The sequence below is a fragment of the Alligator mississippiensis genome, chromosome 7, assembly GCF_030867095.1.
Source record: "Alligator mississippiensis isolate rAllMis1 chromosome 7, rAllMis1, whole genome shotgun sequence".
Classification (NCBI taxonomy): Eukaryota; Metazoa; Chordata; order Crocodylia; family Alligatoridae; genus Alligator; species Alligator mississippiensis.
Window position 1 is genome coordinate 2,187,180 of NC_081830.1, and position 26,398 is coordinate 2,213,577.

At 53.0% G+C, this 26,398-nt stretch overlaps 1 protein-coding gene across 1 annotated transcript; it reads right to left on the reverse strand.

Annotated features, from left to right (window-relative positions):
- Nucleotides 1–203: 203 nt before the first annotated feature.
- On the reverse strand, nucleotides 204–25,080 carry LOC102569172 (uncharacterized). The gene is made up of 12 exons (XM_059731306.1): nucleotides 25,009–25,080; nucleotides 23,942–24,375; nucleotides 23,608–23,803; nucleotides 22,827–23,017; nucleotides 21,700–21,826; nucleotides 19,343–19,459; nucleotides 16,901–17,911; nucleotides 12,683–12,832; nucleotides 7,351–8,066; nucleotides 7,017–7,227; nucleotides 6,518–6,607; nucleotides 204–1,744 (listed from the first exon to the last, which is right to left on the reverse strand). Exons 1-12 carry the CDS (start codon nucleotides 25,040–25,042, stop codon nucleotides 765–767), a joined length of 4,257 nt encoding a protein of 1,418 aa, XP_059587289.1. The 5' UTR covers nucleotides 25,043–25,080; the 3' UTR covers nucleotides 204–764.
- Between the last annotated feature and the right edge of the window lie 1,318 nt (nucleotides 25,081–26,398).

Genomic DNA, 26,398 nt, shown 5'->3' on the forward strand with positions numbered 1-26,398 from the left:
GAAACAAGTTGTAAATCAAAGCAGCCTTTTCAGTAAAAACCGTAAGCGGAGGTGAAGAGACAACAGGATTGGTGGGAAGCAGCATCCCATGATGCTTCTGCTTTCCGAAGGAAACAAATGCCAAGTAACTGGCCCTTTCCAGGGCCACAAGCGATCCGGTTCAGCCCAGTCCCAAAAGTTTCAGTGGAAAAACAAAAAGTAAATAAAACCAATCAGCAAACATTTATTAGAAAATTAGAATAAGCCATTTATAAATATAGGATATAGGCTGGCAAGGTTCAGGGTAGAAGATAGGTAACACTTTCCTGGCCAGAAATATCACTGTACCTCACGAGCTTCCCAGTAGGGACACTGGGACCTACGAGAAGGACACGCTCATCCTCCCAGTACTGCCACAGAGGATGGAGCCAGGAGACCCGTGGCGTTCATTGGGGAGTTCAATCAGACCTCACTGTGTTGTGTGTTAGACCTCTTTTTGAAGTCCTACCTGTTCCCCACAGCTCTGCCTCCCTGGGCTCCCTTTTTCGAGAGGTGATGAGTAGTAGAGCCAGGTCCTGATATAACTCCCTCCAGCATATCAGCTCCCTTTCCGCCCCTATCAAACCTCACAGTCTGGCCTTTGGGCCTAGTGGGTCCTGAGATGCCTGCTGATGGATGAGAGCAGGGTGAATCTCTGCCCACCCCTGGTAGAGAGGACTGGCCCTTCACCCAAGTCCAGCCGCTGACGGAGGTGCTCCCAAACCCTTCCAGCACCGTGGACATGACTACGACTGCTCCTGCATGAGGAGGCGCCAGTGCCGGGTCAGATGCACCTGGCGCTGGAAGCTCTTGCCGCAGTGGGTGCACAGGTACGGCCTCTCCCCAGTGTGGATGCGCCGGTGCTGGGCCAGGTTGTAGGAGAGGGTGAAGCTTTTCCCGCAGTCTGGGCAGCAGTAGGGCCTCTCCCCGGTGTGCACGCGCTGGTGCGTGGTGAGGTTGGAGCGGGTCACGAAGGTCTTGCCGCACTCCTCGCAGCGGTGGGGACGCTCCCCGGAGTGGATCTTGCGGTGGGTAGCCAGGTACCCGAGGCTGCTGAAGCTCTTCCCGCACTTGGTGCACAGGTACGGCTTCTCCCCCGTGTGCACGCGCTGGTGCTGGACCAGGTCTCCGCGGCGCACGAAGCTCTTCCCGCACTCCCCGCAGCTGTGCGGCTTCTCCCCCGAGTGGATGTGCCGGTGCTGGGTGAGGTGGCCGGGTTGAGCAAAGCACTTCCCGCACTCTCCGCACCGATGTGGCTTCTCCCCCGAGTGGACGTGCTGGTGCCGGGCCAAGCTGCAGGAGTGGGCGAAGCTCTTCCCGCATTCGCCGCACTGGTGTGGCCGCACTCCCGAGTGCACGCGCCGGTGGAGGAAAAGGCTGGAAGAGTGTTTGAAGGTCTTCCCGCACTCTCCGCAGCGGTGCGGCCGGTCCCCCGTGTGCACGGTGCGGTGCTTGGCCAGGATGGAGAGGAACACAAAGCTCTTCCCGCAGTCGGGGCAGTGGTGGGGGCGCTCCCTGGAGTGGATCTTGCGGTGGGCGGCCAGTTTTGAGAGGCAGGCGAAGCTCTTTCCGCAGTCGGCGCAAAGGTGCGGCTCCTCCCCGGCGCGTGCTCCACCAGGCAGGGCCTTCGCTCCTGCTTTCCCTGGGGACGTCTTCAGCTGCTTCGGGTTGGCGGGCCCTTCCTCCGGAGGCTGCTCCTCAGCTCCGCTCAGTGTCCCTGCACCTGCTGGGCAAGGAAGAGAGCCCAGAAATAAGTCCCCGTCCCTTTGGTCAAGGACAAATACAGCTTTTGCCCTGTTCTGGGATGCACCTTAGAGCAGGAGAGGAGCCTGGCACTTTTTTCCTTCAGCAGAAATAAGAGGTCTAGCTTTCAAGTCCCTGAGTGATGGGTGGAAGGGGCAGGCCAGTGTGCCATGCTACTAAAGTTGGTCCCAAGTCAGTCCATACACAGTGTTACTGCACATTAGAGTGTCTACATGTGCATTACTGTGCAGTAACTAATTGGGCATAAATATGATACCTGCTTGATGCAGGTATCAAATTTATGCTCAACTCAGCATAAATCACCATATTTATTGTGAAGTATGGGTGTGCATATGTGGACATGTATTGCACAGTCATTTCAGTTACTGCGCAGTAAATGCTCACATGTAGACGCACCCACAGTGTGATAAAGTCCTTGGTATTAACCTTCAGATGGACTTTTCAAATCCTATGGCTTGTGACATTCAGGAGACTGTATAACTTCCCTGCAGGCAGGCTTCCCCCTCCAGGGCTGAGGACCCCTGCCAAGGTGCCTGGGGTTTAATCTCCGGGACAATAAGAGACTTTGCACATGGGATGGCTTTTGAACATCTCTGAGAAGAGAGAGAGGGCACAGAGGACATTACCATGGCTAATCTGGGAATCGGTTCTCAAGACCATGAGTTTTCTCTTGGGTCCTTATCAGAAACCAAGAGCTCCAGTTCCCCTTGCTATATGCAAAAAGATTCATCCTAGTGTGACACCTTGATACTCTGGGGGACTGCATAAAGTCTGGTTAGGTTTGCTTACTGTCAATCCAATACCCAGCTGGAACTTGGGTGAACAGAGCCAATAGACTCAAGCTTTTACGGGGCCCTTGAAGGAAAAGGGAAGATGAAGCAAAGATGAAACAGAAGGCCCTAGAGACAGACACCTGCAACACCAGGTAAGTAGAAGGATCTTCCTATAAAATATAAAAGCCTCAAGCACTCCGGGATATAAAAAAGGCATAAAATTAACAGGAGCACCGTGGAAGGTGGACAGAGATACAATGATCTGTGATGTACCGGAAAGAAGAAAAATCTTTTATATATTATATCGAGCTATCAGATTGAAAAGATAGATTGTGAACACACCAATCAATATCATTATTAGGACAAAATACTGATAAATGGGTTTATTCTCAATGAGAGTTAGCAGTGATAAACTTTGTAAGTGAAGAGAAGCAATGACAGATGGGGGGCAATCAAACTTTTGTCACGGGAGAGAAAGCACATCCTATCAAGAATGCATAGGAAACGATGAGATAAAAATGTAGCTACTAGTATCTGGTTTCCATCCTGTGTTGAACTGTCATTACAGGATGACTTGAGGAACTAGAAAAGCTATGGGTTGAAACAGTAGATGCTGATAAGTCTTCGATTAAAGGGCATTAGCATTGAAAAGTCTGTGCTGAAATGTGCAAACACTTCACAAAAAATGATTGAAAAGGTAACAAGGCATAAGACGAATGTGCTACGCAACCGCCCTTGGTGAATATGAATAAGGCACTGGGGGAGAGTATGGACATGCTGGCAGGGCAAAGAGAGATATCACAATATTGCATGCAATATCGCACTATTGATGCTGAATCTGGAAGCACCACGAGACAGACCAAGCGGAAGACCTGAGTGAAATCATCTGAAAGAAATAAAGGATGTACAAATTTTAAAAATTGAGGAGCCAGATCAGTGAGAAACACTGGGAGGGGCATATAAACCACCAGCCAAAAGTTCATGAAGCTAAGACTGAAGAAGACCAGCAAAGAGAGTGGCACGGACACCGTTCTGCTGAGCGAACAGGATGTTTGCCCACTTTAGGCCATGCCAGCTGAGAGCTCAGGCAGCTGCACCTGCTCATATATTCTGGGCAGGACTACAGGTGCATTGATGCCAGCTTAAATTTGCTGCACAATAAATTACAGCGCAGTAATCAGGAATAGGATGGTCTCTACACGTGCAGGCATTAAAGCACATTAACGCTGTGTGTGGACTGTGCAGTAATTAACTGGGTGTAAATTTGATACCTGCGTGATGCAGCTATCACATTTATGACCAAGTCAGCAGAAGTAGCCGTATTTACTGCATGGTACGGGCATGCACGTGTAGATACCACCCATACTGTGCAGTAATTTTGGTTACTGAGCAGTAAATGTTCACCTGCATCTGCAATGAGGATGCTGCCATCATAACTACACCAGCAGAGTAGTGTAGGCAGCCTGGGGAAGCTGTTTTCATGGCTGTGACTCACAGGGAGGACCCCTGCCTGGGAAAGGGCACCCCAAGAATTATCCTTCTCCACCAGACACATGCCTAGGAACTCCAGGGCCTTGCAAGGTGGTGTCAGGAGTCTCCCTTTATTTCCCATGGAGCTCGGAAGGGCCTAGAGTCAAGGAGGGGGACTTACCGCCCCAGGACAACATGGGAACCTTTCTGCTGGTGTCCCACCTGAGCAGGGGCTGCTGCAGCCATCCCTGATGTATCTGCCAGTGGAGTAGAAATGAAAGGTGGGGCAAGAAGGGGGAATGTGGATTCCCAGTGGCCTGGGATGAGGTGGGATTCAGTGCAAAAAATCAGTCTGGAAACAGGAAAAGAAAGGAGCTGATGGTCCATTGACAGAGACAACACTATGAATCCAAGTGCTGTGATCCACTTCAGCACAGATTACACATCTGGGGATGTAGGGGCACCCTCCAGGCCAGAACATATCAGTCCTGGGGATGTCTTGGGTAGATGCCGGTGAAAGGAGACTAGGACCAAGATGCGTTTCACTTGCTGGGGGGTTGTTCCTACATAGGCTTATCCGCCAGCAGTCAGGCACGCTGCTCACTCCTGGAAAACTGCCTGTCCATGAGGCTGTCCAGCACTGGCTGGGTTGGAGGAGCCCTGCTGGGATTCGGTACAGACACCATCTGTTCTCACCAAAGCTAGCTGCTTCGGGGGCCACCTGGCTGGGCTCAGCTGCAGAGACCCCTGCCCCATGCTCCCTGGGGCTGGCTGCGTGTCATAGAGTACCCAGAAAGGATCTTTCTTGGGCCCCTCAGTCTGAAAACATGTATAGGAGCATGCCTTAGAGGCAACTAAGGCATTGCTTAGAGAGGTGGGAAGCCTTGGCTTTACAGGCTTGGCTTCCATGGTTATTTGTTTACAGCGGTGAGCTTCTTGCCCCATTCCCCACTCCCAGGGCCTCTCCACCAGCTCAATTTGAACACATCTCTCTCAAATGAAGACTCGTCTTGCTGCTCTTCAGGTTTCTCAGCTCTTCTAATTCTTCCTTGCACCCCTGGCTCCTCTTGGACTACTGCCCCAGCTGCACCCCTACACCCAGCAAGAGCCACTGTCTTGTTCACTGGCATGTTCTCCCTTTGTTTTTTGGGCCTCCCTTCAAATTGGCCCTGCTCAGGTCTCTGCCCTTATCTCTCTGGGGACATCTTCAACATCTCTGGCTTGCAGGCCCTTCTTCAGGCTTTACTCAGGGCCCCAGCACCTGCTGGGTGTGGGGAAGGGCAAGAGAATCCACAGATTTGAGAATAGCATGGGGGATAAAGAGAAAGCACTGCTCTTTTCAGGTGACGGCATGCACCTAAAACAGCCCCAGGCCACAGCATGTGAGAGAGGAGAGAGAAGGACAAGTCAAATCCCACAGCTCTTTTCTTGTCCATGAAGTCAGAGATGAGCCTCAATGAGTACAACATCATGTTACAAGTGCAGAGCATCGCTCTTGATGGGAAGAAATGAAGGTGCAAGAAATTCTGAAGTACAGCAATATTGTGCATTAGGTAATGGGATGTTTTATCACCAAGTACATGCACAACCATCTTCCAGAAAACCAAGGTTTAAGCAGAGAGAGACAGGACTCTATATTATATGAGAAATGAAGTACTGAGATTCAGGGGGTGGAGGAAATGAAGGTAGGAGAGACAGGTATTTTGCTAGGATGAGCTAGGTGCCAGCATGGGGCAGCCAGAAACTCTTTTGCGAAACCAGTTATGGATATTTTGATCAAGCACTTGTAACTGTGTGGGCACAGTTATTAAGTCAGGCTATAACACTGTGATCTAACACAGAGATAGTATTTTAGAGCATTCATTTAAAGTAACGGCTTAACTGCTCTTGGCATTTGGGTTTAATAAAGGCCCGTTAGCTGAATTACTGACATTGTCAATCAAATTCCAATAGGGGACCCCGGCGCAGGGTCAGGCTCCACATTTTAAAGGGAGGGGGCAGAGAAAATCCAGAACCACCTCTCCAGGGCAATAAAAAGTTTTCTAGGAGGGTCATCAGGAGAAGAGGAAAAGCCAATCTGCTGGAGCCTCATTCCTTAACAAAACACTAGGTGTATCTACACATGCACATTTAATGTGCACTAGCCCATTTGAGGTGCATTAAGGGTGCAAGTACACACCTTTAATACACCTTAAAAGGGTGATTTTAGGCTGTTTGAGCTTAAATTTGATACCTGCATAAAGCATCAGCGAACATGTAGACGCGCTAATGCACATTAACGCGGGGTATGTCCGTTGACTTGGGACTAATCTTAGTGCACCTTAGTGCGTGCATGTGTAGACACGCACCTAAATTGCTTTAATGCACATTAGCATAATGTGCATTAAGTTTAGACGTGGAACAGCACATGTAGACGCACCCACTCGGGGGGAGTTTTCTGTGGATGTACGATGCCTCCTGCTGCTGGAAAGGTCAGAACTGCTGCTTCTTACCTGCTCCTGGGGAAGGGTCTTGTCTGGGGAACCAACCCATGGAGCTCTCATCTGCGGATGAGTCCCAGGTCTCCTCTGTGTTGGAGAAACCTGCGGCAAGAGACAGGCCTGGGCTTAACGGTACATGAACGAGTCAAAAGTGGCTGGGAAAAGCCATGTCCATGACACTTGCATCGGCCAAGTCTTGGGCACAGAGAACTCACAGCGGGCATAAGAGGAGCAACTAGGACTCGATCATTGATTTTTACTTTGGCAGCGCTATGAGGCCAAGCAAGGGACAGGGGCTTAGGCAAGCAAGAAGGTGCTTGCTTCTGTCACACCAGAAATGCCCAATGCAAGATCAGGGCCCTGTCAACCCACAAACTCGCAGCGAGAGATGTGAATCCCTCACTCCTGGTGCTCAACAGGCACGGGCACCAACGTTAGGGCCCCATAGTAGCTCTACCCAAAGCTACTATGGGTCCTTTAGGTACATACTGCCCAAAATCCAGCTCGTTACCTGACTCCTCATGGGGCAGGGGCTCCTCTTTGGGGACATGAGGCAGCTCATCCTGGACCCCTGGGGTTTCACCCCATCCTGCCTCCTCCTGGGGCATGTGAGCAGGATTGGGCTGTGGCTGCTGTGGCCAGGAATCAAGAGGTTCCCACAATGCCCCAGTGGGTGCCATCTTATCCGAGGACACGTCTTCAACCTTTACACACACTGTGACCTGGGGACAAGGCAAGAAAGTTACTGGGGAGCTGGAACCGGGAGAAATGGGGGTGAATTTGAACATCACCCGGTTTGGAGATGGGAGCAGCAGTATTGATGCTGGGGGGTAAAATGCTCTCACCTGGAGCTTCTCATCCTCCGCGTGCCCCAGCTGAAACCCCTCGGCCAGGGCCACCGCCTCGGCGCAGGTCTCCACACCAAGTCCCCACTCCCAGCTCTGCATCTCCCGGGGCAGGATGGCCAGGAACTGCTCCAGCACCACCAGCTCCAGCATCTGCTCCTTGCTGCAGCGCTGGGGCTCCAGCCAGCGCCGGCACAGCTCCCGCAGGCGGCTGCACGCCTCCCGCGGCCCCTCGGCCGCCTGGTAGCAAAAGCCCCGGAAGCGCCGGCGCCACATCTCCGGGGTGGGGACCTCGCTTCCGGGGGCCAGCTCTGGCAGCTGCAGGGTCACTGTGTCCATCCCAACCTTGGCAGGAAGATGCTGCATCCCTTCCTGCCACTGTCCCTCCCCGTGGTGGGCTGGTTCCTCCTGTGGCTCTTGCTTGACCTGTTGCAGCTCCTCCCAGCTCACGGTCTCCTGAGCAGTCCCAGCCTCAATGACACGAGGGACGTTCCCAGCCCCTTCAGCTCCTGCCACAGGCTCTGGTGGACCTGCTGAGTCCTGTTCCTCCATCTTCACCGAGGGCTGCACCAGTGCCGGCAACAGGAGGCTCAGGGCCGGTGCTGGACCTAGCTTGGCTGCCATCCTGCGTGCTGGTGAAGCTCGGGGGCCTGGACTCTCGCTCTCCCACCGCTCGTGCACGGAGCCTGTTGGCAGCACCGTGTCTCTGGGGCCGTCTGTGGGAAAGCAGAGATTTGGCTTTTAAAGTGTGATGGAGGAGCCAGGATCATGGCCCACCTGCTTCTCACCCATAAAAATGGCTTTGCAATTGTCCCTCCCTGTCTTGCAATGCGGCACTGGCAGGAGGCTGGATCCCAAAACACGGCTTTGTTGGTCACGGGAAGCAGCCCCGGTGAGGGTCCTTGGGCTCTACCATGAACACCCTGCCTGAGTTACATGAAGCCCCCTCCCCAACACACACACACGTCAGTGCCAGGTCACACACAAGTCAGTGCCAGGTCACACGATCAGAGGATCGGAGGAAAGTAGGGCTGGGAGGTATCTAGGCATCTACTCCAGCCCTTTGCTCACGGTAGTATCTTCCCTGATTAAACCATCCCGGCCAAGTGTACCCTGCTCTTGAAAACTTCCAAGGATGGAGATGCCACCACTTCTCCAGGTAGCCTGTTTCGGTGCTTGACCGCCCTCATCATCAGAAAGTTCCTCCTAGCTCCAGCCTAAATTTCTCCTGCTGCAGCCTGAAGTCATTGCTCCTCGTCCTGGCCCTTACACTCACAGGGAAAAGCCCATCTCCAGCTTCTCTATAATCACCCTTCAGTTATTTGAAGACTGTTATCAAATCCCACCCAAGGCTTCTCTTCTCCTGGCTAAATCACCCTAGTTATTCAGCCGTTCCTCATAAGTCTCATTTCCCAGGCCCCTGATGATTTTGGTTCCCCTGCACTGGCCAGTTTCCAAACTGTTCATGACCATTTTGAAGTGTGGTGTCCAAAACTGGACGCAATACTCCAGGTGAAGCCTCGCCTATGCTGAATAGACTGGGAGAATCACTTCCTCTGATCTGCAAGTTAATACAACCCAGGATGCTGTTGGCTTTTTTGCAACAAGAGTGCACTGTCGGCTCATCTTATGCTTACGATACCCCATAACTCCCAGGTCCTTCTCTGCACAACTGCAACCAAGCCAGTCATTTCCCAGTCTGTATTTGTGCATGCAATTATTACTGAATCTCATCTGATTGATTGAAGACCATTTATCCAGGCTGTGCAGGTCGTTCTGGATCCTAGCCCTGCCCTCCACAGTGTGCACACTTCTGCCCAACTTGGAATCACCTACAAATTTGAAAAGCGTGCACTCGAACCCATCCTCTGAATCATTAATGCAGATGTTAAACAATTCCTGACCCAGTATAGACTCCCAGGGAATCCCATTTGATTCCTCCTTCCAGCTAGACATGGAGCTATTGAGGCCTACTTGAAGAGCATGATGATCCAACCAGCTCTGTATGGACATTACAATGCTTTCATCCAGTTTGTATTTTCTTAGCTTGCTAAAGAGAGTATTGTGGGAGAGAGCAGCAAAAGTCTTGCTAAAGTCCTGGCATACCATGTCCACTGCTCTCCTCTCACCCACAGACACAGTCATAAAAAGAAATCAGATGGGTCAGGCATGACTTGCTCTTGGTGAATAGTGCCGAACCTAAAGCGCTGGTGGCCTCGGGTGAACTTTTAGTATCAGGCCCCCCTTTACCAGAGATGATTTTTTTCTTGCAGGAATCTTTATCTTTGGTATCAATGTCTTTAAATAGTTCATTCTCAATTGATAGCATTGCCACTCCCACATATCTGCAATATTAAAACTTCTTTTTTGCAATTTTAATTTTTTTTTTTTCATTTTCAGGTCCCCTTTCTGTCCAGCACCCAGTTCATCCATGCCTGTGTCTGGGTCTGAGTGAATAAATGTTGACTTTCCCTGATCACCTTGTTCTCCTCTAGGTGCTTCACAGTGGATTCCTTGAAGATGTGCTCTATGATCTTTCCAGTTACTGAGGTCAGGCTGACTGGTCTATAGTTTCCCAGATCCTCCTTCCCTTTCTTAAAGATGAGCAATATATTTGCCCTTTTCCCATCCTTTGGGACCTCACCCAACTTTAATGAGTTGTCAAAGATGATAGCCAATGGCTCTCAAATTCCCTCGGCCAATTCTTTCCAGCGAGTACCCTTGGGTGCATCCCATCTGAGCCTGCTGACTTGATTTGGATCTTTCTGCATCACACCTAAGCTCCAGGAGTCTGGTTGCAAGCAACGGCCTCCGAGAGCACCCGGCCTGAGCAGCCTGAACCCCAACAGCCACAGCAGGCAGGAGGCCAGGCAGGATCACTCCATAATCTTTCCAGATACCGAGGTCAGACTGACCCAAGTGGCCTGACAGCAGGCAGGAGGCCGGCCAGGAGCACTCCCATCCCCGTGCCTCCAAACAGCAGCCAGTACTCTAGGCTTTGTCTCCTCTCTGCTGCCTACTGCCCTCTACCTCTGCCCCTAGATGTGCAAAAAGAAGTATAAAAGGTATTAAATGCTATAATTTGCCTTTGAACTGTCTGTGACTAGATTGCAGTCCCCATTCCCCAAGTGACCTATGACATCTTTGGTCTTCCTCTTCTTCTTGCCATTCCTGCAGAACCCCCCCCCCCCACCTCCCTTTTTTGTTTTCTTAATATATTTTGTTTTCCAGATCGAATTAGCCAAATCAGTTCCCAATCGTATCAATTGAGCAGAACTCAGTCATGCCAAAAATCATCTCATTTGAGCAAGCAGAATTCAATTGTTCCAACCATCACGTCTGACGCTACAACCGGCGAGCATCCTCCATCCCAGACCCATCACCCTGGGACTTCAGATGCTCCTAAATCCTTTGGCAGGCATCCTACGTGCAGGCTCAAGCCCAAAGGTCTTGGGGTTCGGATGCCCCCAGATGCTACAGGCAAGCATCCTCCGTCATCGGGGACTTCAGATACTCCCTACACTTGTTCCTAGACCGCAAGAGGCCGAACAGAATCCCTTTTTACTGCCTTTTATGTCCCTTGCCAGCTGCATCTCAAATTGTGCCTCAGCCTTCCTCCCTGCCTGTCCTCACGACTCTTTATTTGCCCCTCGTTTCCACTTTCTGTAGGAGTCCTTTTTGAGCTTCGTCTCACTGAAGAAATGGCTGTTATCAGGTAATCCTGAACACCCCCAACTCCTTTTGGCTGTGCTGGGTGGGTCACTACCTCCCTCCTCCCAGGTCTTCTGATCTCAGAAGACGTTCAGTCTGAATCACCAGGTTTAGCATGTGAGAGAAGCCATGTAAGGGCAGTTTCAAGGGGCCTGAGATGCCTAGGCCAGGGCAGGCTAATGCTAAAGGTGATGAACTCTTTGGGTGGAGGCGATATCTTTTATTAGACCAACTGAATCGTTGCAAAAAAGCTGTTGTTTGTAAGCTTGCAGACTTATGCTCATGTTCACACCCGATGCTAAGCAAGCAAAGAAGAGCGGTCACAGACCAGGATGCATTTCCCAGCTCCCTGCAGAACCGGCCAAGGGATCCTTCTCTCAAAGGAAAGGGAGCAGGGATACATAAATCTGAACCTGAGCTGTAGAAAAGGAGAGAGGTGGCAGTCTGGGTTTTGCCTCAGACCCTGAGGACGTATTTTGAGAGGCCTGAGACCTCACCACCGGTAGTGAGTATGTCTGTGTATTCTCTGCTGCTCTGGGTAATATTGCCTGATGGATAACACCCCGATCAACGGGCTCAGAGGAACTTGCTTTGGCTTTTCTTGTCCTTATCTGGAGAAAATCAAAGCCCCCAGAGACATCTGGGTGTAACAGTGTCTAGCCCAGTGCTGCCCTTTCCATTGCTCTGTTGCCTTAGGTGGCCATCATCGAGGACACGCTGGTTTTCTGCTACTCTGTCCTCTGTTGATATGAAACCAGATGCTTTTATGTCCTCTAGCTTTGGCAGGGTCTGTTAACAGCAGGTTCAGGAGCTGATGCCATTCCCTTGTGCAATACAGCCCATCATTCCCCCAAGCTCCCACCCAGGACACATAGACCCCCATGACCCCCTTACCATCCACACGGGCCCCCACGACCCCCTTACCATCCACACGGACCCCTCCTGACTCTCAGCCCAGCCTGAGGCAGGGCACATTTCCACCTTACAGACTAAACCAGACAGAAGTGTAGCGTCAGCTTCCCTGAGCTGGAGCTGGCCGCAGCAGAGGACATGCGGGCCGTGGCGGGTGGGATGGAGAGAGTGGGTGGATGCAAAAGGGATGCTGTGGCACAAGCTCATCAGTGGGCTAGGGCTGGCTGCAGCAAAGGCCTGAAAGGAGGTGGCGAGCCTGCATAGGGAGGCAGAGGCTGGGACACAAAGGCTGGAGGGAGAGGGGGAAGGGGAAGGGGAAGGGGAAGGGGAAGGGGAGGGAGGCTCTGCCTGACCCGCCGAGAGGCCCAGGGAACAAAGGAGTCAGCATCCCGCGTCCTTGCCGAGACCCCGGCTTGTCCAGCCCTGCACACCCTGCCCCATGCAGCACCCCCGCTACCCCAGACCCACACCGCCTTCCACCACCTGCAGCCCCACAGTCTGGCCTCAGCCCCCATCCCCATCCCATCCCCCAAGGCAGGCAGGACCTCCTGCATCCTACAGGGCTCTGGCTCCCCAGGGGCACCCCTAACTCCAGACACCCCCCCGCTATGCCTGCAGCAACCCACGCTCCCCAGCCCAGGGGGTGCCCCTCATTCCCAACCCGCAGTCCCCGGCCTCGCCAGCTCCGCCGGTGCCCCGCGCTCCCAACCTGCAGCCCCTGCACTTGCTCCTTGCAGCCAGGTGCAGCCCTGTCCCACCTTGGGCTGCTCCTTACCAGCAGCCCTGCTGCCATGGAAGGCGCAGGAAGGTCTTGTGTGCCTCCGCCCCTGCTCCACCACTTCCTCCCAGCATTGCAGAGATTAACTGCCTCGCTGCCACCGTGCTACAGAGCCTGAGCCCTTGCTCCCAACCCCCCCTCCGAGATGGACCAAGCAGCACCCAGGCCTGGCCTGGAGCCCCTGAACCCTCTGCATGGCCGCAGCCACCTCCCCTGCTCCTTACATTTGTAACAAGGGGGGTTTTGGAGCAAGGGGGCGGGGGCTCTCGGAGGGGAGAGAAGAGGAGAAATTATTTAGGAGTGTTATGGATGAGCCTGAAGGTGGTTCATTATTCCCGGTTCCTTATTCCCAGGGCGTGTCTACACCTGCATTTGGGCGCACCTAAATTTAATGCGCATTAGCTTAATGCAATTTAGGCTCATGTCTACACATGCATGCCTTAAAGCTCATTCACGCCATGTGTGCAGACTGATGTGAGACTCAAGTTAGTGCCAAGTCAGTCCATACACAGCATTAATGTGCCTTAATGCATCGACACGTGCATTAATGTGCTTCAGCTATTTGTGCCCAAATTTGATACCTGCTTTTGCATACTTGTTGGCTGCATGGTGCCCACGCCTGCAGGAGAGGAGACAATAGTGGATTTTTATCACGGGCGGGGGGAAATCCAGGAGTGCACCCCATTGCCCCAGTGCTGCACCCTCTAGGCTCACCCACACAAAGGGGCCACGTGGTTGTCCAGGCCTACCCTCAAATGGTGCAGGGAACAGGCTGGGTCTTGAAACAGCCTCCAAGGCTATATCCCCACTGCAACCCAACAAGCTTGGAAAAAACCTATTGAAGCATCATCTTTGCTTTATGCATGCATTGCTCCAGGGGGTGGCTTGACTGCACCCCGTAACTAGTTTTTTTCCCCAAATAAATTATTCTAACCATTTCACCGGACTTCACTTTTGATATTTTAAATTGGAACAACATGGGCATTTAAAAAACCATTCAGTCTTATAACTCTCTCTCTGGGGCCAGGAGGAAGGGAAGACCCTTGAGTATCTGGGCTGTTCCAGCTCCTTGGAAAACTAACCTGAAAGCAAGAGAAAGAGGGGACTCTGGCACTCGCACTCCATTCACTGGCCCATGAGCTCACATCAGTTTCTGGCCCCTTCTACACATTACATATATTTTGCATTTGACGGCTGAATCATGCAATACATTTAGACTGCCCACACATGCAGAGTACTGGTAAGACTAGCCATGAGTGCAAAGTAATGGTTACACAGGTGGCTGATGAATTGCTCCATAATGTAGCTTGGCTGCAGGTAACAAGTCTTGATCGTGCCATAAAAATGGCCATCCAGGTACAAAAACAGCCAACCCGCTACAAAGTTCCTGTGGGAAAATGTGTAACAACTTTGTAGCTGGTTTGCATCCAGCTTTAGTGTAAGTGCAGACTTTTGATGTTACAAAGCATCTGCATGCCCTTGGCCCAGGTCATACTTTGCTGCTGCTCCCTGCCCTGCCTTAAAGCCGCCTTCTCCTGGTGATTCTCCCTGGCCCTCTGACTCACTGCAGGCTGAGGGCATTTCTGGGATGCAGAAGGCAAAGTTGCAAACATGACGTTATGCTGCACCTGGGCCAGGGGACTTGTCTTCTGGAGCAGCCCCTGGGGGCTGGGGGCAAGGGGATGTAGGTCAGGAGTGAGAGGCACTGGTAGGGCAGGGGGGTGGGGGTCTGTGGGTCAGGATGAGGGGCATGGACAGGACTGGGAGGGCAGAGGGGTGTGGGTCAGGAGTGAGGGGTATCACAGCAAGGGCTGGGTGGGGGCAGGGGACCGTGGCTTGGGAGTGAGGGGCACTGGCATGGCTTGGGGGAGCAAGGGGCTTCAGAGATCAGGATCAGGGCCCAAAATGCTGTGCAGGAAGGACTGGATGCTGCAGGGCTGAGGCCAGAGCAAGCTGACCCCTCTGCAAGGAGGGGGCAGGCAACCTAATAAAGGATAGGCAATGATACCCCCAACCAGAACATAATCCTTACCTGTACCGAGCCCTATCTCTAATCCTCTCCCCACCCCTACCAAAACCCTTACCCTCATGATACTCCTAACCCCATTTCTTTCCTTCACCTCTAGCCTTTTCCCTGATTGATGGGGGCAGCTGTCATCACAGGCAACTTCTCCAGGGCAGTGGTGGAAACAGGGAAGGTGAGCAGGCTCCGCTGCCCTCTGGGCAGGGGGCTCAGTGTGGAAGCACTGCCCGGGTGATTCAAGGTCCAGAGGGACAGGTTAAAATGCTGGGGAAGCTGTGTTTTTTTCCTGCATGGTGATCAGAGAAGTTACCAAGTGGGGGGTCTGTACACTACCTGGTGCAGCCCCAATCTTAGCCCATACGGTACCTAGCATGTAGGTGAAAGCGGTAGGTAGATGTCCCAGCAGTGGGCAGTCATTGTGACTCACTGATGGGGGACCCCACAGATGTGGCAGTCCTTGTGCCAGACTCTGACCTGCCAGGGTCACCACCGATTACACGGCCGGACATTGCAGGATGGGGATTAGCTGATGGACCAGAGACCTGAGGTATCCAGCCCCCTCCCACCCACAACTCCCCACTCCCCTCCCAGAGAAGCCAGGTGTCCCCAGCTCACCCTGCTCCAACCACCAGAGCTCGCTGACGATTCCTTACAGCTTCATTGCATCCCTTACCCTGGAGTGAAGATGCAGCCAGCTCTGGGGTGAGCAACAAGAAGAAGGCTGCATATAATGTCTAACAGGCAGGGTTTGGATACATCTTATGTCACCTGTTTGAAGAGTACCTCATTCACCTCCTCCTGCTGGCCTAGAATAAATCCCCCCCATTATATCAATGCTGCATCATTCCCCTTTCATCGCCACCCATATGTATTTTGTTTTGCTGTCTTCTTGGATGTGCTTTCGATGTGCAAGGCAACTCCACCACCTCTTCTCCCAACCCCATCCTTCTGAAACAAAGCATTAACTCTCAGTCATCATGTCTACACAAGACAATTAGCCTAATAACACTGTGCAGTAGCATGTCACAGCTCAAACCGTGCTAATAGCCTACTGTGCAGTGTTATTAGGCTAACGTGCAATAAGCATCACTAAATAGCTGTGCCGGCACTACTGAGCAGGAACTCTAGGTACTGTGCATTTAGTTAGTACTTTATTAAGCGAATACTAAACTAAATGCACAGGATCTATGGAATCAGAACTTGTGGTAGAGGCAAAATCTTTTATTAAACCAACCAGGTTTCTGCAAAATAAATTCTTTAATTGCAAGATTTTGGGCACAAGTACCTAAAGCGCACTAATGAACGTGTAGATGAAACCCATTGCTGACATTTCAGCCACAAGAGCTGTCCCACCAGGTCTTTGTGATACCAATATGATCACAGTTACTTTCACAGGCTGCAGCTTCCAGCTCATCTTGCTTATTCCTCCTGGTTTTCACATCCACATATATGCTGTTCGACCCAGGGGAGGAACGGGCTATCTTGGCAGGCAACAAGCAAAGCAGTCAACAGCAAGGATGGCGGTGGTGGGCAGGAGTTGTTTGAGACAAAGTGATGAAGAAGAGCGGATAGTTGTGGATAGTCCTGCTTTGAGCAGGGGTTTGGACTAGATCTCAGGAGGTCACATCTAGTCCAACCCCCTACTCAAAGCAGGACCAGCCCCAGCTACGTCATCCCAACCAAGGCTTTGTCTAGTCGGGTCTTAAAAACTTCCAAGGACGGAGATTCCAGTTGAACGATGACCTCCGGAGGTCCCATCCAATCCTTATTTTCTATGAATCTATGATTTATTGATATTCCCCTTGTCCTGTATCAAGTGTCTTGTCCAACCTGGTCCAGACCCAGTAGCCCTGCTCTGTTGATATGCAACTTGATAAGACAATCGAGGAAGGTACAGAACAGAGCACAATGGTAATGTCCTAATGCCAGAGACAAGAGTAGCAAGGGTCACCTTGCTGTGCATACGTGTGGTAGCCTGGGACTGGGATCCAAAGCAGGATATCTAAGTTCAGGCTTTTATCTTCTATGCACCTTGTCTTCATTGGTGCTGTTGTCTTCTCTGTGCAAGCTACAGCCACCAGTGGGGAAAACCCCCTTATTGAACAAGAGGAGGAATAGGGGGCATTAACATCCAGGTGTGGGGCTCCCCTCTCCATTGCAAAGGGAGGATGGAAGAAGCTGTCCCCTGGTCTTGTCTTGGTGGGTTCGCTGGTGCTTCGTCAAGCCGGCGCTCTGCCGGAAACGCTTCCCGCACTCCCCGCAGCCGTACGGCTTCTCCCCCGTGTGCATGCGCAGGTGCTTGGTAAGCGTCGAGTTGTGGGTGAAACTCCTCCCGCACTGGCTGCAGGAAAACCTTTTCTCCCCCGTGTGCACCAGGAGATGCCTTGTGAGCGTGGAGCTCTTGGTGAAGCTCCTCCCGCACTGGGAGCAGGAGAAGGGCTTCTCCCCCGTGTGCACGCGCAGGTGGCCCGTGAGCGTCGAGTTGTCGCTGAAGCTCTTCCCGCACTGCCGGCAGGAGAACGGCTTCTCCCCCGTGTGCACGCGCCAGTGTTTTGTCAGCGCGGAGTTCTTGGTGAAGCTCTTGCCACACTGGGGGCACGAGAATGGCTTTTCCCCCGTGTGCACGCGCGTGTGCACCTGGAGATGATACCGCCTGGTGAAGCTCTTGCTGCATTCATTGCAGCGGTACGGCTTGTCCCCCACATGCATGCGCTGGTGGATTTGGAGGTCGCTCAGGGAGATGCAGCTCTGCCTGCACTCGGGGAAGAGACAGGAGTTCTGTCCTGGCTCTGTTCTCTGTTGCTGGATGAGATGGTCTTTTTCTTGGAAGCTGCTCCAGCTCTCGGCGCAGGGGTAGTCCTTCTCCCTTCCCAGGGGTCCCCTGTGAGCTCCAAGTTCCTGGAGGTCCCCAAAGCTCTTGCCACACTCTCCGCATATATAGGACCCATGCCCACTCTGAACCCTGCCCTTGGGGCTCTTCAGGTCTCTCAGCCCTTCAAATCCTTCTGTGCATGCAGGGCTCCTGTGGGTCTCCGCTGTTATCTGTCCCTGTTGGGTGGGGAGCTGGTTTCTAGCTGGAAACAGCTTCAGGTTGGCAGGAGACTGATGCTCAGCTCTGCTTAGTGTCCCAGGATCTGCTGAGTGGAGAAGGGAGCGCAGAAATTAGTCCCTGTCCCACTGGCAAAGAGAAACCAGTGCTATTTCCCTGTCCTGGGTTGTTCCCAAGTGTATGGCTGGATCCTAGTAACTCTATGAGAAAGAGGAGTCTGGGCCACAGGATAGCTTTTAATGCTTGTGCTGCAAGGTGGAGCAGAAAGCAGGAGTCCTGGGGGACACGCTGAGGTGTTTACACCCGGCCAAGCACAAAAGCTTGTGAATGACCCCTACAACTGGAAGACCGTCCCTACAACGTGAGGTCTTAAGTGCTGCCTTCATGCTCCTGAAAGTTATGGAGGGGAGCTTGAAGTTAACCTCAGCAATAGGAGCAGATCAGCAGGCAGCAGAGCTCCTGCCTGCACTAGCCAACGCTTCTGCAGATGTCAGACCATGGTCTCAAACACAGCGTGCTCATCCCAGGCTGCCACCTCCCCAGCTAAACATACCAGCTGGATGCAGGTGGCCAGTGCCCTCCATCTGGGCCTAGCCACCTGCCCACTCCATGCCACCACAGCGGCCGGCCAGAGTCAACTGGCCTTTCCCCGCTTCCAGTATAAACCCCTGACTCGGAAAAGAAAGTATCCAGGCGACCCTGGCTCGTGTCTCTGATTGATGCCTCTGCTCCCTGCCTCGGCTCATCCTCAGACCCCACAGTCTGCCTGATCTTTCAGCTTCCCAACCTGGCCTCCTCTTCAACCCGACACCCAGCCGGACCTCTTGGCTACTCGACGCAAGGCTCATCCCTCTGCACCCGGATCAGCCCTCCAGGTCTCCAAACTGGCCCTTTGGATGAATCTCCTGTCTTCTGGCATCAGGGCTTCCCAACATTTGGACTGGGTACGCTCCTCCTGACCCCAGCTGCTGCCCCCCAGGACTCGAGTTTCTCCCAGACCTGGCTGCCTACAACCTGGCATGACTGCCAGCTCGGATAGCTGCCTTGTAGCATTTCCAACCAGACGGCATTGTGGAGGTAAAGCCACCTTGCACTGGAGGATCAGCTTTCACACCATTGAGTGAAGAGGGACATTGAAGCCTACAAGTACCTGATTTGTGCATACAATTGAAACAATTGGCCCAAGCATTGTGCAACTCCCTTTCTTCTGCATGAGAGCCCCTTAGCCAGGGGTCTGGGGCTCAGTCTTCAGAGAGAAAGGAGAGGGGAGTCATTGCTGAAGGGATGAAGGGGGTTTTCATGTCCCAAGAGCCCTAATCAGGGGAGAAGAGAACAGTTGCTTGTCCCCACATCACAGATGGTGCAAAGTGGGACACACAGCTGTACCAGGCTGAGCCATTTGGGGTCAAGACCTTGTGGAAGAAGGTCAGGGCTGATTTTCAGGTTTCCAGCTCTCTCTGTCACTGTGGGGACTGAGTGGCATTGAGTTTGTGAGGGGCAGGGGAGCGCCAAGACTCACCTGGGGACAGGCCTTCAGACCATGAGGTTTCTCCAGGTTCCTCATCTTCACCCACCCAGAGCTCCACCTCCCCTCGCTGGATGCGGCAGATCAAGTCTGGGGTGGCACCTTGATATCCTGTTGGGGGAAGTGAGGAAAGGGTGAAGTTTGGTGACCCTCCAGCCAGTCCCTGCGTGGGATTTGGGGAGCAGACCCAATAGACTCAACCAGCCTAATAGGAACTCAAGGGTGAACGTAAGGTGAACATTTAAGGTCCAAAAGACCTTCAGGAGATGATGGCTCCTGTCACCCAACTCGGTGAAAAAATGATCACATGAAATAAGGCATGAATCATTCAGGAGTATGCACAGGACATGCATGTCGTAGTAGCATCACAGAACATGTGTAGACATGCAGTGGTCTGTGATGTACTAATGAAGAAGAAAGAGGAAGCTTTTCTATATGTTCAGGATACCTAATGGAAAAGAGAGAGACCAAACACGCTCCTGAACAGACATCATTTATCCTATGCATAATTCCACGCAGACAAGTGGAAATGGGTTTATTCTCATTGACGGTTCACAGGGTTGCGTCCTGGAAGTAAAGAGTCAATGACAGGTTGACAACAAGGAAAACCTGTATGAGGGAGAAAAATGACTTAACCAGTAGTCAAAAATGAAGGAAAATGTCATTACAACCACACTGGAGAGGAGCACACATGAACGATCATTAGTTCGGTGTTCAGAAAGCAGCGTGAAAGAAATCCTCAGCCACTTTAAAGAAGAATAAGCCGCTATGCTTGTTTTTTGTAGATCCAGAAAAAAATGTTTAAGCAGGGTCATGACACCAGTCAGAACAAGCGTGGGAAATAAAGGTCCTTTGGAAGTGAATTTTGGGTTTCAATGAGGGCTCTGCACTGAGCTGACTTCTTTTTATGAGTTGGCAGGCACCAATGTACATGGCCAATGCTATGGGTTTCATGAAGTTTGCAGGTGACTTCCTGACACACAGAGAGATTTTAGGAGGACCAGAAAATTTTAAAGAATGGCTGTCTGGGCTTGATCATGGGTCCCAAATAAATACAGTGAAGCCAGAAGCTGGGGAGAAGGAGATTTGAGAGAGGAATATGGGTCGAAACGTGCAATGATGCTTTGTTAGAAGTACCTTGGCTCCATTGCAGGCGTGCATGCCATCACAGCAGTGATTTTCAGTCAGGGTCTTAGCACCCTTAGGTGCGTATGCATAATTCACAAGCGATCTTTCAATGGGAATTCATGGTGTTAACAATGTTTGGCCCTGCTGTGATCTTTCTGGGCTCTCTACAGCAGAAGAAAAGCTTTCTGCTGGCGGATGGTTTCTCCGCTGAGAAGGGCAGGGCGTAAGAACTGCAATGTATTGGGTCAAACTATAGATCTTTCTTGCCCAGGCTCCTGTGTCGCATCCTGGCACAGAGCGGATGCTGAAAGGTAGACTGAAATATAATGACCAGGGTTGTCTCCCAATTGCAACCTCTGGCATTTCAGGTCCGGGAACTTTGGATTCACTCTCTTACTCTCTTACTCAATAGCTGCAGATGCCCTTTTCCTTCAAGTCAACTCCCTGGTTGAATCTGGCTAAAGTATCAGTGTCCGCAACATCTTGCGGCAATGAGCTCCACCTTTAACTACATGCTGCATGAAAAATAAAACAACAGAAAATAAGAAGGAAGTTCTACACTCACTACCTATTCGTTTTATTTTACGATTGCCCCTTGCTTTCAGAGTTCGTTCCAGCAGGAGAATTGCTGTAATATTTTTCTGCAGTCAAAAAACAGGTGATAACTAAGAGAGAGCCTTGTCCAAGGTGTGCCTTGCATTTAAAAAGGCCGAGACTCACGACACGAGAGAATGAGCGGAGGAAATGTAAAAGCTCGGTATTGCAGCAGCAGCAGGTTGTGGCAACACCTCCATTCACTTCAGTTGGCTGATAGCTGGAGGAGGAGAAAGCACTGAAATGCTGAAGCTGGACTAGTTAAATGTTTGGCCAGGACACAATAGGCAAGAGCCATTGGTGAATTTGTGTGCACAACGAATTAGGCACGATATGAACATGATGGGAAGGCAAAGGGAGATCATTTTGCAAAGACATATCTGAATACAGAAGCACCACAGCAGGAGCTGGAAAAATGGGCATGGCCAAGCAAAGGCAGCTGGATCCAGTAAAGGAGATATCCATATGAAACAGGAAAAGCCTGAGTGCTGATAAAGCAGTTGGGAGGAAGTGGATTTAAACAACCAGCTAAAAGTTGATAAGGACAAAACTGCGAGGAAAAAAGGGAGAAGGCTGCAACACATCTGAGCTCAACCCACACCAGGGAGAAGCAAGACCCAGAGCTTTACCCAGGGAAACGAGGGCTTGGTAATTCCTCAGCATCTGGTCCCAGTACAGCCCCTTGTCTCCATCGTCCAGCAGCTCCCACTCCGCCCGGGTGAAGTGCACGGCCACGTCCTCAAAGGCCTCCGGGAGCTGCAAACACAAGGGTAACACCATCGGACCCCCACAGCCCTGACCCATGCTCCGTCCTACAAAGATGGGCACCCTTCCCCATGCCAGGGTGGGATGCAACATTTCCCATTGCACAGCTGACGTGCAAGGGGGACACAGCTCTGCTCCGCAGGCAGAGGAGCTCATGGGTGGGCTTTAGCCCTTGGGGCAGCTACTCTCTCTCATGGCATAGGGTGCTTCACCAGCAGAGAGACCGTCATGCAGGGCATGCAGAGTCTGCCCTGGAAAAGCTTTTCTCATAGCCGTGACTCACAGGGACAACCCCCTGACTGGAGGAATTGATCCTCCTCCACCAGGCACCTCCCTAGGAAACTCCAGGGCCTTGTATGCTGAGGCTGGAAATCTGCCTCTCCTTCCCACGTGGCTTCTGGAGTCGGGAGCTAAGCAGGGCCTAGAGCAGCAATTCCTAAACCGAGGGTCAAGATCCCAAATGGGGTTGCATCAGCAGCAGATGGAGCCATGGGGGGCTGTGGGTTGGGAATGAGGGGTCATGCTGAGAAAATAGGGCCATAAGTGGGGTCATGATGAGGGCAAGTTTGGGGAGCCCTGAAAGCTGGAATGGCCTGTCCCCATGCAACACGGGATACCTCTCTGCTGAATTTCTACCTCAGCAAGGGCATTTGTGCTTCCCAGCCCTGGATGCACAGAGGGAACTTGCTGGGCTCAGCTGCAGCGATCACCAACCATTGCCTTTTGGCGCTGCCTGGGGGTCACAGAGCACCCAGAGGGGCTGTCATGCTGTGCACAATCTGACAATGTTGTGTTGGACCGGTTTTTCGAGGCAGCGTTTCTAGGAGTAGGAAGTCCTAGCTCTGCTGACTCTGACCAGGCACCCTAGGAGCAAGCTCCTGCTCTGCCAGAGGCTTCACGCCTGGCTCAGGGGGGATGCAGCCTCAGACACCAATGCATCTTCGAGTCTCCCCACGCCCGCAAACTCCTGTCTCCTCCCAGCTGCACTCACATCTCCAACTGCAGCTAGTGCCTGGCTCACCTCCTGTTTTGGAGGCCTGCCCTGTCTCTTCTGCAGCTGGCCAGGCTCAGGTGTCAGGGATCCCCTCTCCCCCAGTCTCCCTGGGGACACTGCCAGCAGCTCCAGGTTTGCAGGCCCTTCCTCAGGACATTGCTCCTCCACCTTGCTTAGGGTTGCTGCACCTGTTGGGTGGGGAAGGAAACCCGCTGTTATTCCCATGCTGGCAAGCACCTTCTCCCAACGTGTGGAAGAAGAGTAAGAAGGATGAGTCCAAGTCCCACAGCTTTTAATAGACCTCCCCAGCCAAAAAGTTGGAGACAAGTCCCAGGGATTCAGAGTGGTGATCAGAGCATCAAGTCAGAGCCGGCACAGGTACCGCTGGCTGCCTCCTTTTTAAAGGACCTTTTTAAAGGTCTTAGCATTCAGCTCATCCAGCGAGCCTTTCTTCTGCAGCTCTCCTGCTCACATAGCTCCTATTTCCCCACCTTGAATCCTCTGCTCGCGCTCGGACCGATGCTGCACTGGGGTCGGGCTGGCATTTCCCCCTCCCGTGACGCTTCTCTTGGTGGCAATACAAATGCAAACAAGATGCAGGGTTTTTCTGCTAGATGCAGCAGACATGTGATAAAAAATGGCCAGGGTCCCTCATCCGGACTGCTGCCCGCTAGTAGAGAGCGTGGCTGTGGTTATACAGATTTGGGCAGGGACAGAGATTCAGCCTGAGTGCTGGGCAGCCACTCGAGCACCAAGACCGAGGCCCCTGCCACATCACCTGATTCCCACCCAGGTGGGGGCTTGTCTTTTGGGACATCAGGCCCTGGAGTTTCACCGCATCCCGGCTTCTCCAGGAGCAGGTGCTCAGGAGGCGGCTGTGACTCTTGTGGCTGGGAGCCGAGAGGTTCCCACAGTGCCCCAGCACTTCCCATCTTGTCTGAGGCCGTGTCCTTGACCTTCACGCACACTGTGACCTGGGGACAAGACAAACAAGTCCCTTGGGAGAGATGGGGTGGGATTGAGGCTCCCCCAAACACAAGGAGATGCAGCCATCCCTTCCAGCACGTGGAGACGGGGAGGCAGCATCGATGAGCAGGGTGAAATGCTCTCACCTGGAGGGTCTCGTCCTCCGCTGACCCCAGTTGAAACCACTCAGCCATGGTCACAGCCTGCACGCCGTGTCCCCACTCCCAGCTCCGCGTCTCCTGGGGCAGGATGGCCAGGAACTGCTCCAGCACCACCAGCTCCAGGATCTGCTCCTTGGTGCGGTGCTGGGGCTCCAGCCAGCCCCGACACAGCTCCCGCAGACGGCTGTGAACCTCCCGCGGTCCCACGGCCTCCTGGTAGCGGAAGCACCGGAAGCGCTGGCGCCACATCTCCGGGGTGGGGACCTCGTCCCCCATGGGCAGCTCTGGGTCCATCAGGGCTGGACAGGGGGCTCCCAGATCTGGAGCTGGCATTAGCTCAGCAGTCATTTCCTCTGCCAGGGGAGGCCCAGCCCCAGCTCCTACTACCCTGCTGTCACACGGGGGGCTGTCAGCAGCATCTGGCCGGTGGGAAAGGAGGCAACACAGATGTTAGCAGGCAACTGGGGAGCCAGGACCACAACTCATGGGCCAGCCCTGATGCAGGAAGCTGCCCTTGCGCTGGTCCTGCCAGCCCCACAACTCTCCAGAAGACCCCTCACACCCTCCCCCGGCTCCGTGGGCAGCCTCAAGTCCACTGCCACATCCTCGCGGGAACCCACGTGGCTCGCAGCTGGCCAGGGCCTCCCGTCAGCCCCAATTGGTTTGTCCACACAGGCCTTGGCTGCACTCCTGCTCTGCCCAAGAAACTCCCCCAAAGGCACTGATGTCCTTAGGAGCCATCACCTCCCCTATCCTGGCACATGGAAGGATGCCCGCTCTGCAGCCCCCAACCCAGCCTTGGCACCTGCTTTGCTGGGGACCCTCACTCCCCATCCGCAGCCCCCACCCCAACCAGTGCCCCTCGTTCCCGACCCCCAGCCCTGCTGGTGCCCCAAACACAACCGACCTGCGGCTTCTGCCCCCAGACCAGCGGTGCCCCTCGCTCCCAACCCGCAGCCTCTGCCCCCAGACCAGCGGTGCCCCTCACTCCCAACCTGCAGCCTCTGCCCCCAGGCCAGCGGTGCCCCCCCACTCCTGACCCACATACCCACCCTGCGGGAGCAAGGGCCAGTCTCCGGGCTGCATCTCACTGACCTCAGGCTGCGGATGGGAGCGCAGGACCTGGCCCGCCCCGGCTGCAGCATCACATCCTGCTCCGCCCCGAGCCCGGCAGGGCAGGGGGCACAGAGGCAGGGGTGGTGCGGGGTCCCCGTGGCCTGGAGCCTCCTCTGCAGCCCCTGGGGCTTGCTCTGCCTCCGATTCTGCAGCAGCTGTGCTTCCAGGGATGGGGCGGGCATTGCAGTGGGCAGTGGGTCAGGAGTGAGGGGCACCAGCAGGGCTGGGGGGCACGAGGGGTACCAGCAGTGCTGGGGGTGGCGGTGCCCAGGGGGGTCTGTGTGCCCTGGGTGGTGCAGCCATGTGGCTGTGGGGTCCTGGGTATGTGCAGGGAATTGCAGGAGGGGCTGCGGGGGGGGACGCGGGGGGGGGGGGGAAGTTGTGTCCAGCGTCGCCAACTCTCATGATTTTTGGTGTTAAAGTCTAAGTTTTGGCAATATGAAAAACTTAACTCTTTCATAGATAGATAGATAGATGAGCTGAATTTCCTACTGGGACAAACTAACGATGCAGAGACAAACTGAGCCTCCTCCAAGGCCCCTGGAGAGCAAGGGGCTGTAGCAGGGGCTGAGGGCAGCCCCCCAGTCCCTGAGAACTTCACCTCCCACACACCGGCAGTTTTGAGCTTTCTAGACAAGAGTTAGTCCCCAGTCAGTCCACACGCACAGTGTTACTGTGCAGTAAGGCATCTACACGTGCATTACTGCACAGTCACTAATCAAGCGGAGATTTGATACCTGCAGGTATCAAGTTTACACCCAAGTCGGCATAAGTCGCTTTAGTTACTGCGCAGTACGGGTGCGCACATGTAGATGCAGCCGTACCGTGCAGTCATTTTTGGTTACAGTGCAGTGTAAATGTGCACGTGTAGATGTGCCCACTGACGGCCAAAACAGATGTGACCTAAGTGAATATTTTCTGAAGGGCGGGGAAAAATATACTTTTATCCCGAAGTCTAAAATCTTTCACTGAAGACAGTTTGGAACATCTTTCTTTTAAACCTTGAAGGGAAAGTGGCACCTCCTTCCCCAGGGAGTCTCCTAGAGTAGGATGGGGTGCAGACTGCAGACCTGAAATCCCCCCATGCCCATAACCTTCTCTAATAGCTACTGGTTCTGCCCCTCAACCCATCTGAAAGCTGCCCCCCAGGACTTGGCATACGACTGTGGGATCCATGGAAAAAAAATCAGGTGAAGTTAGGTCACAGGAAAAGCTGCTTGAGAGTCAGAAACAGAAAACTTGTTCTTTCCAAAGCTTAATCAAGGCTGAAACCTGCCAACTTATGGTTTTTAAAAGCAAAATAATTTCTGGGAGTCAAAAAAAAAC

What these genes read in the sequence shown, in the direction of transcription:
- LOC102569172 (XM_059731306.1), bottom strand. Translation starts at nt 25,042, where the DNA reads ATGCAGCCCGGAGACTGGCCCTTGCTCCCGCAGG. An exon ending in CCAAGCCCTCGTTTCCCTGG is followed by an intron (nt 19,460 to 21,699) that starts GTAAAGCTCTGG and finishes TTCCCCCAACAG; the next exon opens with GATATCAAGGTGCCACCCCA. An exon ending in GTCTGAAGGCCTGTCCCCAG is followed by an intron (nt 17,912 to 19,342) that starts GTGAGTCTTGGC and finishes TTCTCCACTCAG; the next exon opens with CAGATCCTGGGACACTAAGC.